Source organism: Leuciscus leuciscus (assembly GCF_965113295.1).
Source record: "Leuciscus leuciscus genome assembly, chromosome: 17".
Lineage (NCBI taxonomy): Eukaryota > Metazoa > Chordata > Actinopteri > Cypriniformes > Leuciscidae > Leuciscus > Leuciscus leuciscus.
Window position 1 is genome coordinate 3908178 of NC_138741.1, and position 14804 is coordinate 3922981.

Here is a 14804-nt window from a genome sequence, read left to right on the forward strand (position 1 = left end):
ATAAAAAAAATGAACATTTAATAATGAAAAGTATTCACAAATTTAAAAAAAGAGAGAAACTATGATATTTTATTTTAAAGATATGATTTAATTTGCTAATAAATAAACAAAACTGATATTACCTCTATATTTTATTTACCTCTAAAATCTAGAGGTGAATAAAAGGCATTACATCTTTAGGGGTTAGTATTACATTTCTAATATTTAATTTTCTAACAACTAAAATAATTAATGGAAAAAAATGTAATAAAGAAAAATATGTAATAAAAAATTTGTAATAAAATAAATGTAATAAAATGAATTCACTAATAAAAAAATAAATGATGAAAATGTAATCAAATATATGTAAATGAAAATAAATGTACAAATAAAAAAGTATAAAATTATGAAAAAAATTAAAATTAACTATTAAAAATAAAAATATTTCATCTTAATATATAATATTTTATTTTAATGACATGATTTAACTTGCTACTAAATATGTAATAATTAAAAATAAAATTTACAAACAAAATAAACAAAACTATGATATTACCCCTATAAATTCACAAATAATAAATAAAAAGAAACTACATTTTGTTTTAATGATATGATTCAATTTGTTAAATAAAATATTTGTTTAATAAAAAATGTTTTGCATAAAAAGCTTAATTTGACGTGGATATATATTTTTTTTTTATCTGATAAGAAGTCATGTGCATAAACTAGGATGGAAACACATGTACTTAATAAATCTGGTGACACTGCCTAAGCGGAGGCTGTGATTGGATAACTGGAGTAACCAGCGGACCAATGGCATCGCAGCATCTCAAATGTTGGTTTGTTGGCTCTGAAATGCCGGAGTCAAAGTCTGTCATTCCCTCCAAAAGTGATTGTGTTCCCAAACACCAGCATCCAAACGCAAGAGAACATGACAGCGTTTATTGTGTTTCGTCTGACGCTCTGAGAACTAACATGAACAATGTAATGTATTGTTATTTCATGTTACACTCATTTATGATGGAGGGAAAAGAGCCCAATTGCAGCAACTTACATTTTTATTACAGATATGTTTTGCCAATTTCCCAGGAAGTGATGATTTTGTTTGAACAGATGAGATGGAATCATGCTTTATTCACAAATGTTTTATGCGTTATTCCAGTTAAATTCACAACTTTGGATGGAAACATGGCTAATGTCTTTTTAGTGGAGTTACATACAATGTCTTTTTAGTGCAAAATGTACTTGCCCTCGGCTTCATCAAAGCCTATGAACTTGACGGCCTGAGCGTAGTTGACTATACTGGACAGATACGGGTGGATGTTAGTAGTGGCCGCCACATACGTGTACGACTGAATCAATGCGAGTTCATCTGCCACATTCGTCTCGTCCGCCTGCAAAACAATAACACCAGTGAATGCATGACAACAATAAAAACTAGAATGTACATTTCCTGTAGAAAATGTGAGTGGTGCTTGCAGTGGCAAAACTCGCCACTCACTTGCTAGGGTGTGCATACGAGCCAACAACCACTATGTACGATGTTCTGGTGTTGAGATATAGCTTATTCATGTGTTTGTATGGTTACTAGGGTACTCTATATGGTTGCTATGGTGTGCTTATACAGTTTATGGGATGATATTTAAAGACTAGTTGACAGTCTAAGTAAAAAAAAAAAGCCCAACTCCATGTTTCTACAATTTTCTGGAGCTGAAATATGGCTTGTAAATGTTGTTTTATGGTTGCTAGGGTGCCCTAAGTGGTTGCTAGGGCGTGGCTATGAAATTGTTATGTCACTTCTTATTGGCTACTTGATAGGCCGAGTCAAAAGAGCCCAACCCCAAGTCTCTATGACCTTCTGAGCCAAAGATATGATTTTACAAATTGTGTGCCAATGTTAAGTCTATGGGACATTTGTCGGCTGATTTTTCGCCCCCGCCGGACGAACATCGTACACCTGATCGCTTAGAAAAGACATAGCTCACCTCTCCTCAATAAACCAGTCGATTTGACACCTCATTCATGGGTCTACGAGAAACGGTGCGGGAGGAGTAGCGTGCCGAAGTACACATTACAGAAGAAGAAGAAAATGTGTGCTGTGTCTGTCCAGGCAAATCTCACCCGCTCAGAATTAGAAAGTTACATTTCTACAGACTTATTTTCTTTCTTTATGCATGTAGATGAGAGTGTGTCTGTGAGACTCCCATCATCAGAAGTAAAAAAAGACAGTAATGGGTAAATCTGACAGAAATATAAACGCTTCTCCAGCCCATTATCATGATAAGAGGCTTGAAGTGAATTGTGTGTTAGTTCTGAACTCTGCGTCACATTCACGACACTCCTCACCAAATCACAGAAAACACAGACTGTCTCCATTCCCTGTTCTGGATGACATGATCTTTGAAGAAGAAAAGAACTGCCAGAAGCTTTGATGTAAAATTCATTAAGCAAACAGGGGCAAGTTTTAAAAATGTATTTAAACCATATAGAAGTAATAACTTCTTTAAAAGCAATAGTTCACTCAGTGGAAAAGTTCTTCTGTGGAAAAGAAAGATGTTTAACAGGATTTTTCTTTACAATGATTTCATTTTTGTTTAGTTTAACTTGAAGTACTAAAAATAAAATTTCCTAAAAACAATATAGACATATTTTTAAAAAAAATACTAAAACAAACTAAAATTAAAATGAAAACTAACTCAATATTAATAAAACAATTATTAATATTGAATATCAATGATGCTAAAATAACACTGATAAGCACCATAAAAGCAAATAAGTAGATATTTGTATTATGCTTAGTCTTAGTTTATATTAATGTTAGTTTTGGTAAATTTGTTATGTGCTTTTTTGTCATTTGTATTACTTTTCTTTATATTTCTATTTGGCATTAATGATTTTATTTTGGTTTTATTTTTAGTAGTTTTACTTAAACTTATTTTATTTTATTTTTGCTGAAGTAACATAAAATAAAATGTAATAAAAACAAAATGAAATCGGAAAATATATATACAATTTTTTAATATTAATAAACTATTATAGTATAACAAATATGGTACAATAACACTGATAAAAAAGCATCATAAAAGGAAATAAGTAGATACTTTTATTATGCATTTGAGTCACTATGAACTATTGTTGTATACAGGGTTTGAAATTAACAGCCACCAACCCGCCAAATGCGGGTAAAAATCAACTGTATCGGGTAACGCTGTAAAATCACTAGACAATTTGGTGTGTTACTTATTATGTTCACTCACTTTGCTGAGTAAGTTTGTGAAAGCCAAATCTGTGCAGATTTAGAGCAAATACTCCACTCGTGATTCATCATGATATATTAAAGGGATAGTTCACCCAAAAATGAAAATTACCCCATGATTTTCTCACCCTCAAACCATCCTAGGTGTATGACATTCTTCTTTCAGACGTATACAATCGGAGTTATATTAAAAAATGTCCTGGCTCTTCCAAGCTTTATAATGACAGTGAATGGCTGTATATTTTTTGAAGTCCTTCAAAGTGCATCCATTCATGATAAAAGAAATCCACACGGCTCTGGGCGGTTAATAAAGGCCTTCTGAAGTGAAGCCATGCATTCGTGTAAGAAAAATATCCATATTTAAAACTTTATATACTAAAATAACTACTGTAGCATGCGGCAGATGGCAAGTCGGCTTACGCCAAAAGAGTAACACTTGACGATGTATGATGTAGGAATAGCGTAAGCTTTGACGCCTCTCACGGTTCAAACAAACAGGGCTGGACAATCGCGTTCGTATTACGTTGTGCGTCAAGTTCAAGTGTTACTCTTTCACCATAAATCGATGCGTACAGCTGTCTGCAGGAAGTTAGTTATTTTAGTCGATAAAGTTTTAAATATGGATATTTTTCTTACACGAACGCATCACTTCAAAAGGCCTTTATTAACCCGACTGAGCCGTGTGGAGCACGGAGCACTTATGATGGATGGATGCGCTTAAATAGACTTCCAAAAATACATACCCGTTGACTCCCATTGTAAAGCTTGAAAGAGCCAGGACATTTTTTTATATAACTCTGATTGTATTAGTCTGAAAGAAGAATGTCATATACACCTAGAATGGCTTCAGGGTGAGTAAATCATGGGCTAATTTTCATTTTTGGGTGAACTATCCCTTTAAACACAGCGTATTGCTCAGAATATGCGTATATCTAGCATACTTGAACACACACGTCACTACGCAACAAATAACTGCACTTGTTCATATGCACTGAATAATAATAGCGAAGATTAAAAAGCGTTTGCTTAACAGAAAACATATTGTTATTTTCTTTGTTATATGAAACAAAACACATATGTTCTTTGTACTGTATTGATCTGTCCACCTAAAACATATTTTTGGTGAAAAGGATGAAGATGAAGCGAGGAGATGCTAGATGAAAGGATTTCGTTTGAATAAGAAATGAATGCATGAAATCCAAATGCTATAAAATATATATATATACAGTGGGGAGATCAAGTATTTGATACACTGCCGATTTTGCAGGTTTTCCCACTTACAAAGCTTGTAGAAGTCTGTAATTTTTATCATAGGTACTCTTCAACTGTGAGTGACGGAATCTAAAACAAAAATCCAGAAAATCACATTGTATGATTTTTAAATAATTAATTTGCATTTTATTGCATGACATAAGTATTTGATCACCTACCAACCAGTAAGAATTCCGGCTCTCACAGACCTGTTAGTTTTTCTTTAAGAAGCCCTCCTGTTTTCCACTCATTACCTGTATTAACTGCACCTGTTTGAACTCGTTACCTGTATAAAAGACACCTGTCCACACACTCAATCAAACAGACTCCAACCTCTCCACAATGGCCAAGACCAGAGAGATGTGTAAGGACATCAGGGATAAAATTGTAGACCTGCACAAGGCTGGGATGGGCTACAGGACAATAGGCAAGCAGCTTGGTGAGAAGGCAACAACTGTTGGCGCAATTATTAGAAATTGGAAGAAGTTCAAGAAGGTCAATCTCCCTTGATCTGGGGCACCATGCAAGATCTCACCTCGTGGGGCATCAATGATCATGAGGAAGGTGAGGGATCAGCCCAGAACTACACAGCATGACCTGGTCAATGACCTGAAGACAGCTGGGACCACAGTCTCAAAGAAAACCATTAGTAACACACTACGCCGTCATGGATTAAAATCCTGCAGCGCACGCAAGGTCCCCCTGCTCAAGCCAGCGCATGTCCAGGCCCGTCTGAAGTTTGCCAATGACCATCTGGATGATCCAGAGGAGGAAAGGGAGAAGGTCATGTGGTCTGATGAGACAAAAATAGAGCTTTTTGGTCTAAACTCCACTCGCCGTGTTCGGAGGAAGAAGAAGGATGAGTACAACCCCAAGAACACCATCCCAACCGTGAAGCATGGAGGTGGAAACATCATTCTTTGGGGATGCTTTTCTGCAAAGGGGACAGGACGACTGCACCGTATTGAGGGGAGGATGGATGGGGTCATGTATCACGAGATCTTGGCCAACAACCTCCTTCCCTCAGTAAGAGCATTGAAGATGGGTCGTGGCTGGGTCTTCCAGCATGACAACGACCCGAAACACACAGCCAGGGCAACTAAGGAGTGGCTCCGTAAGAAGCATCTCAAGGTCCTGGAGTGGCCTAGCCAGTCTCCAGACCTGAACCCAATAGAAAATCTTTGGAGGGAGCTGAAAGTCCGTATTGCCCAGCGACAGCCCCGAAACCAGAAGGATCTGGAGAAGGTCTGTATGGAGGAGTGGGCCAAAATCCCTGCTGCAGTGTGTGCAAACCTGGTCAAGAACTACAGGAAACGTATGATCTCTGTAATTACAAACAAAGGTTTCTGTACCAAATATTAAGTTCTGCTTTTCTGATGTATCAAATACTTATGTCATGCAATAAAATGCAAATTAATTACTTAAAAATCATACAATGTGATTTTCTGGATTTTTGTTTTAGATTCCGTCACACACAGTTGAAGAGTACCTATGATAAAAATTACAGACTTCTACATGCTTTGTAAGTGGGAAAACCTGCAAAATCGGCAGTGTATCAAATACTTGTTCTCCCCACTGTATATATATATATCAGCTTTGACGTAGTTAATCTGGTTCTTTTCTTTTCTTTGTTTTGGCTAGTGGAATTTCTGAATGGCCGGTAACTTAAAAAAATTAGTGAGTGAAAAAGTTAATTTCAAACCCTGGTTGTAGATACACTAAGACTCTTTTTGAAAAATGCCTTTTTTTCCCTTCAAAACAAATAACAACGAACTGGCAACCGATACGAGTGTGAGTAAATGTTGATTAGTGTGTGAATTGTCCCTGTAATGGTCATTATGTAAGAATGATGAAAGAACCTTTCTGGGTCTGAGCAGAACCTCTTCCTCCCGATTCTCTTCCTCCGTGATCAGACATCCGTGAATCCGCTCGGGATGAGCTTCGTTTAACAGCTCTGCTAAAGATGAAGAAAATACATTACTCAAAAAAACTGAATGTGAAATCAATGTACAGACTACAAACAAAAAACAGGAGTACTTTAAGGTGACATGATGAAAAATATTCCAAATATACCATTATGCAAAGGATAGTCAGTCATGATGGAAAATATTTGCATACAGTACAAATCCTCCAGTTAAACAGGTATGAGACAGTGTTATTTTAATATTATTTACATACTATTACAGTATTTATTAATATTTTGAATTAGCTTTCATTTTTACATTTTCCTTTTAATTTTTATATAATAAAATGCTGAATATATATTCTCAGTATTTTTATATTTTCAGTTGTCATTCTAATTTAAGTTTTGGTAAATTTGTTATGTGCTCTTGTAATTGTTATTAGTTTTCCATATATTTCTATTTAGCATTAATCTATTTCTTTATTTAGTTTAAGCTTTACTGAAACTTATTTTATTTCAGTTAATTGCCAAGGCAACATTTCTAAAGTTTTTCAAGTTTAAGCTTTTAATCTAATATTCATATTTTATTTCTGCTCCTTAATTTCAATTAACGAGCATTATATGTAATAGTTTTAGTAACAGATAACAGCATGTTAATGAGAGAGAGTGAAAAATAGTCATGAACATCTAAATTAAATGTAGTATAATATGCAGAAATATATCACCCTTTTACACATTGTAACTAGAAGCTTTTATAATAGTTTAAAACTGCAAACAGGGCTTTGGGGTCGATTGACAGGGAATTAATTAATTGAAAAACTGAATAGCCTGAATGTGTTTTAAGACACTTTGGATAAATGTAGTTATTTGTTATTAGTATGCAAGGAAACAGATTATAGACAACCTCTAGTTTACAAAGTATTGCCACCAAGCAAATAATTACAATATATCATCATAAATAATAGCATATCATCTCATTGTATGCCCAGGTACAGACTGAAATGAGAGGATGTGCTTTGCATTTTTATGCAAAATTCACTTTTACATGGTGTTTGAACATAAATGTGTCGGCAGTGTTACACAACCACCCTATAATGGTACAAATCCACCCAGACCTTTTTTATATTCCCATAAATCATAAACAGTGTCTCAAAAGTCACGTTTATACATCGTGCCCTGTTAGCTTAGCTCCTCCCCTGAGTCGCACAAGGCCCCACCCTCTTCTGGAAAGGGGGCGGGGACAGCAGCTCTTTTGCTTTCAGCCATGCTATAAAAAATTATTTATGGGGTGTTTTGATCTGAAACTTCACAAAGACACACTGTGGAGACACCTGAGACTTATATTTCATCTTGTAAAAAGGGGTCACAATAGGTCCCGTTTAATGGCTCTTCCTCACCGGTGGACGTCTCCTCCTCATTCTCATCTTCAGACATGTTTGTGGAGATGCTGGGCTCTCCGGCCTCCATGTGCTTCCTGAAGTGCTCCAGCTGTTCTGTGGATTTAAAACCATGTTTGACAAAACTCATTAAATACACATCAGTTTTTTATGAGGACCTTGAGAATTAAGTTTGTTGACGTACTGGCAATGTAACTACTTCTTCCCAAACAAAAATACACTGAACAAAATTATAAACGCAACACTTTTGTTTTTGCCCCCATTTTTCATGAGCTAATCTAATGGTCACACCAGATACTGACTGGTTTTCGGACCCCCCGCCAATACAGTAAAACTGCACATTTTAGAGTGGCCTTTTATTGTGGCCAGCCTAAGGCACACCTGTGCAATAATCATGCTGTCTAATCAGCATCTTGATATGCCACACCTGTAAGGTGGATGGATTATCTCGGCAAAGGAGAAGTGCTCACTAACACAGATTTAGACAGATTTGTGAACAATATTTGAGAGAAATAGGCATTTTGTGTACATAGAAAAAGTCTTAGATCTTTGAGTTCAGCTCATGAAAAATGTGGGAAAAACAAAAGGGTTGCGTTTATGATTTTGTTCAGTGTACAATTTACCATGGTTTCTGCCAAAATACCATATTTGTGCTGTATTTACAGCATGTCATAGTAACGAGATGACAACCCGTGACCGAGCTCTCAGAAAATTCAGAGTTTACAAGTTGTTATTACAAGTTCTACGAGTTCCAAGTCAGAATCTGATAATTACAGTCATTTCAACATGGTGTGAACACACCTTTACTTCAGGTATGATGCCAAGAATTTCAGAGACTTTTGCATGGGAAAAAAACACTAACGTTTTCTTCAGAAAATATAAAAAATATAGTTGCTACAATCAAATTTTTTCAAAGGTTAAAGAAAAAGATGTCATATTAATTACACGTAGTAACTATGGTGTTTTGGTAGAAATGAATAGCACTACTTTTTTCAACGTCAGGTTTCAATCTTCTGTTCTTGATGAGGATTTTTCCTCGGAGTTCATTTGGAGACGGCAGCGGACATCCGGCCTCCATCTGAGAGAGCATGAAAGAAAAAACATTAGCAGGGAACTGTGTTACGAGCTCTGGAATAAACACACACACACACACAATGAAACACAAACACACTTACTGGGAAATCATCTAATGGCTGTTTAAGAAGAAAATCTCCAAAAATGTCCTCACAGTAACGCGCCAGTTTATACTGCTGATGTTTCCTGACAGAAAGGTGAAATTACAGTGTGTTTATTGAGGATTTCTTTATAAATCGTTCCGATTAACAAAGCACATACGTACGTGCAGTGGTTTTCGAAGGACAGAATCACAGGGTACTCAGATGTCATGAAGGCCGTCTCTTTAATTCCCTGAATGACGTCCTGCATATAACATACTGTAAATGTTTTTCAGTCTAAATATTAACAAAAAAAGCATTCATACGGATTGGTATAATTGGACTGGATTTCCTTGACTATTTAAAGCTCCAGAGAAATGGATGAGATCACATAAGATTGTTTTTGAACATTCACTGAAGAAACAACACAAGAGGTGTGTGTGTGTGTGTGTGTGTGTGTGTGTGTGTGTGTGTGTGTGTGTGTGTGTGTGTGTGTGTGTGTGTGTGTGTGTGTGTGTGTGTGTGTGTGTGTGTGTGTGTGTGTGTGTGTTCACCTTGAACAGGACGTCTGTGCACATGGCCTTGCCGTGAGTGATTATGGGTTCCTGATCTTCACCTTTTCCATCCCAGCAGTCCAGCTCAACACACCTGCCAACACAACAATACACACACCGTCACACAACACCAACAATATATTCAAAATGACAGATGTTACTTTGCACCAATTTTAAGTATGGCTTTATAACATATGCTGCAAAAATCACATTCTTTATCAATATTCAGTATATCAATATTGACCTACACATCAACAACCTACAGTAAAATAGAAAATTGCAAAGTATTGTTTCATGTTCTGTTAAGAGAATTATTACTAAACATCCACTTTATATTATTTCTTATTTTCACGCAGCCATTACTCAAAATGTACTGTTAGTAAAATATCCTTGTTCACTTTCTAATTTTTGTTAGAATTTATATTCTGTCAAATGGTAGGTTGTATAATATTTGATAATACTTTGTAATAACTAATTTCTAAAATGCATTTTTTCAAACAATATCTAATGCTTTACAGAATAATAGATGTATCAATAATGCTTAAAAATATATGAATCAAAGTTGATGTATTTTTTGTCATTTAAATTTTTTTGTTTAACAAATTATCTCATAATAATGCAATAATGTTTGTTTTTAAAGAAAGTTGTAAGTGTTACCCATTTAAAAATACCCAAATAATTAAACAAACAAATGATATTGTACATTTCTACATTAGCATTCTCATTTTTGTTAGAATCTGTATTTTATCAAAATGGTATTTTCAAATAAAATATTATTATGTATCTAAAATATATGAATAAAAGTTGATGAATGGTATTTTTTGTCATTTAAAAAGCTCTAACAAATGATCTCACAATGATGAAATAATATTTGTTATTGTTATTACTGTTGATGTTTGTTAATGTTATTGTTATTAATTAAAGTTAATTGTTACCATGTAAATAAGTCATGAAGTGTTGTGGGAAACGTGAATGATATGCGCTGTATACCTGCATCCGGTCAGCAGCACCTGTCTGTACATCTCCACTGAAGACCTTCCTCCAAACTGTCTGCCGCTCAGGTAAGTGTTGTGAGACGAGTTGATGAAGTAATGAGACAGCGGATGATCCATCTCCTGATAAACCTCCAACCGGTCCAGAAACACAGGAGCGTTCTCATCAGACATCAGATACCGACAGAATCCGTCACATGACATCAGACCTGCACAGACACACACATTCATCCACGCATGAACAACTGAGATCATGTTTAAGACAGTCCTTTAATATCTGTAAGTTACTGTACTTCGACACTAGAGGGTGCTGCAAGATTACAAAACTGTATTTACATAATCGGAAATGAACTATGAGAACATGACCGTAAATGTTATATTCTTGTATAATAAATAAATAAACTAGGCCTCAATTATTTGATTTTGTTTTTTTAAAAAAACAATTGAACAAATGTCAATTATACTTAGTATCACTTTATTTTACAGTGTCCATGTTACATATGTGACATGTACTTACTATAGTAATAACAGAAAATTATGCATAATTACATGCAAAACACCCTCAACCAAACTCTAACCCTATAGTAAGTGCATGTAAGTAATTAATATTACTCAGTACTTAAATATATAATTACACTGTAACAATGACACCTTAAAATAAAGTGTAACCTTATATTCATATATTATGTATTGACTGTACAATGCCAGCCCTGACCAATCACAATCAAGTATTCAAGAGAGACATATAATAAATAGCAATAATATATGACATGTTGCACAAAAAAAGACATTAATCACATCTACCATAAACATAACACACACACCTTTCATCTTCAGTGTTTCATCAGGTTCATATCGCTCTATGATTTGGAAAGCGCATTTACAGTCAAAGAACGGGAAGAGGATTTCATTCAGACGTGGATCTCTCTGATTCTACACAAGAGGAAAAACCCTGCAGGTTACATTAACTAGATCAAGGCTCCCAAGAAATGTGTTTTCTCTAATATACACATGCTCAAAGTTAAGCAAAAGGAACAAGCTGCTTCTTTGAAGAAGTGAAGAATAAAGACTTCAAAGAGCAAGAGTTAAAATCATATATGATCTGATGTTTGTTGTTCCTTCAGGATGCCTAAACTCTAATGACATGCAGGATATTAATAAAAGTTAATAAAAGAAAACATTGCTTACTTCATTCAAAAAGTGGACTAACCGGTCGACACTTATATAGTCGCTTTTGTCTCCTTTGCTGAAAAGAAAAGCAGCGCATGCAAAACTTCAGAAATGTTTCTATTGTTCCAGTGAATGATTCATCCGTGACGTCACTCCATTCACAGCTCACTCGACTACGTGTTTCTCATTCAGTCGAGTTAGATTAATGGTTTAATATTACAGCTCCTCAGGCAATGACTGTTGAAATATAACAGTGTTTAGTTTAGTGTTGTGCGGCTCGTGGGAAAAACTCTCGACCCGACATGACAAAACTATTGTACGTCACTGAAGAGGTTTCCATCAGGAATATCTTTCTTAAAACCATTCACAAGCCATTTCACTTACATAATGTGACATATTTACAAAGAAAACAGTCATATTGCAGGTGTAAGTTATTACATTTCAATAAAAAGATTATAGAGATATTTGATATAATGATAAATTATTGTTATTTAAGTATAATGTATTACAGGTGTGGTTACAAGTGCATGATATAAATGTTGATTTTCTTTTTGGACATGAAAAAAATAATTATTCATCTATTTTTTATTGTATTTTTGGTGGTGGGTATTATTAACACACACAAAAAAGAAAATGAAAAGTAAGGTACTGAGGTACTGAAAAAAATAATACTGAGGCAAAGAATAACATTTTTAAATCACATAATACTAAGACTTTTCTTAGGAATAAAATCCCATGTGTTAAGAAAAAAAGGGTCGATTTAACTTCATAATGACTATAATAGATATTAATAACAGATAAAAATCTATATATATTACTATTTACAAATCATTTATCAAAATACTAAAAGAAACTTAATTTGTTTGGACGAGCAATAAGCTCGCCATACCTCGTATGATTTCACACGTTTTGAATAATAAAGCTTTATATTTGTTGCTCATATTTCATTTAAATATACTGTGTATTTAAAATAATTAAAAATTAAAAAGCTAAAGTGCAGGTTGCATGCTTACAATTTCCTGAAGAGTTCTTCAATATCAGTTCTGGGACAAATCTTCTGCGTCAGGCTGTAGAACTTGTCAAAGGTGAAGATCTCATGCTCAATCTCATCGTTCTGGTAAAAGACATGAATATGAATCATATGTCAGCCAATCAGAAACAAACTAGCTGGATGGGTTACAATTCATTAGTACCAGATATTAGTAACCATAATAGCATACTACTACTCAAACTATTGCTGCATGTATGTTCATGTTGCCAAAAGGTCATGTGACGACAAATGTAGAATATAATCATTGCATATTGCGTGCTGTGCAGTATGCAGTAAACATTAATATTCATTTCATCGTCATCATACTAAAACAGGGTTTAATAACAGGTTTTTACAAAAACAAAAACTTATAAAATGATAAACCTCACATTTCAGCCTTTACATTTTTTTTAAGTCAAAATTATAATTATAATTATATTTATATTCATGTAAAATATGATTATACATATTATTGTTATAATTGTTTGGAATTTAAGAATGCAATAATTATCTTTTCAATCCACCGGCAGAATTAAAAAAAATATGTATCAATTCTACTTTCTGACAGTAGGTGGCGCTTATGAAACAGCAGAAATATAGCGGTTACCCTGGTATCGCTTTTTAGAAATGTGACGTGTTTGCAGGTATGACATAAACACCATAAGGTAAACATTATCATAATTCATCAACAGTAGATCAATAAGCAATCTATTGTGAACTGAAAGTGCGAGCCAGTAAAAGCCTGTTTTATTATGACCTTAAGGCCTGGTTTCACAGACAGGGTTTAAATTAAGCCAGGATTAGTTCAACTAGGATATTTAAGAAGCTTTTATAAACGTGCCGTAGAAAAATGACTGGTGTGCAACTTGTCTATGGGTCTGGGGTGACAGGATGGGGGGCTTCTATGATATCAGACTGCCTAGCCTATAATATAATAAAAGATAATGAATTTCAAACCTGAATCAAACATATTTTTATTCAAAGATCAACAGTCTGTCATTATTCTGTATTGACAGGTGCAATATTTGAAAATCGATCATATTTTTTTTTTTATTACATTTATATCTGCATTTATGTAAAAACTTAAACTTTCAAACATCAAAATGTCATTTATTAATATGTTTTCATGTCAAAATGACATACAAACATCTTTTCCTATTCTATTTTGCTTGCTATTTTGCAGGCTTGCGTGTCGCGTGAAAAATAGGCGTCGGTTCTGTTTCTAGCATGCACGCGTTTTCCGCGCGGCTCGAGGCGCGCCTGAGACGCGCGTCTCACGCAGGCAGTCTGCAAGCTCTAACCTGTTAACAGGGAGCCGAAATAAAAACGGACACGCCACGCAGCCAGTGTGTCGCCGGCCTCAACCTCCGCAGACAGTTTTTAATGTTTATAAGACAATAACTACTCAAGATTTTGCTTTAGTATAATTTTCGGGACAATTAGGGCCAGATTCGGGATTCGGGACAACAGTTTAGATTTCGGGACTGTCCCGAATTTTTCGGGACGTCTGGTCACCCTAAACAAGTGCTTTTTTTTTAAATCCCCATTAATCATAAGCACTGTCTCAGAACGAGCTGTTCTCAGATTCGGGGTAATGTGACGTCTCTTTGCACAGGCCCCTCCCACGACTGTTGATTGACACTGCAGTTTGAGCTTAGACCCGCCCTGAGTGAGCTGGACACAGAGTCCGTCATTGTTCGACGCTTGAGCAGCTGTAGACAAGAATGTCTCCTAAGCGATTGAGGTGTTTTGTTATTGGATGTAAGAATGAACTTAGCAGTCTTCATTTACTCTCGTTCTTACTCGAGGATGGATCTGTACTGTTCGTGATCCAGCTTACAGTCTCCGGAGCGACAGGACTAACGTTACTGACCACGGCTATGGCGAGTGGATAGTGCCACGGATAACTTACCGAAGTCGACAGTCGTGTACTTTTACGTGACAGAAGGGGTACGCCGCACCACAGACGCTTGACACCAACGCGTGACTCCAACGTCGCACCACAGCACGTTGCACCACAGACGCGTGACACCAACCTGTGACGTCGCATCACAATAAAATAATATCTATTTTTCTCCCTAGCTTTTCTTATCTTTCCTTTGTTATCTTTCTAATCAA

At 35.3% G+C, this 14804-nt stretch overlaps 1 protein-coding gene across 1 annotated transcript in view; it reads right to left on the reverse strand.

Annotated features, from left to right (window-relative positions):
• plcb4a (phospholipase C, beta 4a) overlaps positions 1–14804 on the reverse strand; it is a 66385-nt gene that overhangs the window by 33588 nt on the left and 17993 nt on the right. The window contains exons 8-18 of the mRNA XM_082143726.1: positions 12670–12770; positions 11675–11732; positions 11311–11419; positions 10485–10695; positions 9495–9588; positions 9126–9205; positions 8962–9046; positions 8774–8864; positions 7787–7882; positions 6346–6443; positions 1229–1373 (exon numbers count right to left, since the gene is read on the reverse strand). Of these exons, the coding sequence (XP_081999852.1) occupies positions 1229–1373; positions 6346–6443; positions 7787–7882; positions 8774–8864; positions 8962–9046; positions 9126–9205; positions 9495–9588; positions 10485–10695; positions 11311–11419; positions 11675–11732; positions 12670–12770 (1168 nt within the window). The remainder of the gene's footprint in view (positions 1–1228; positions 1374–6345; positions 6444–7786; positions 7883–8773; positions 8865–8961; positions 9047–9125; positions 9206–9494; positions 9589–10484; positions 10696–11310; positions 11420–11674; positions 11733–12669; positions 12771–14804) is intronic.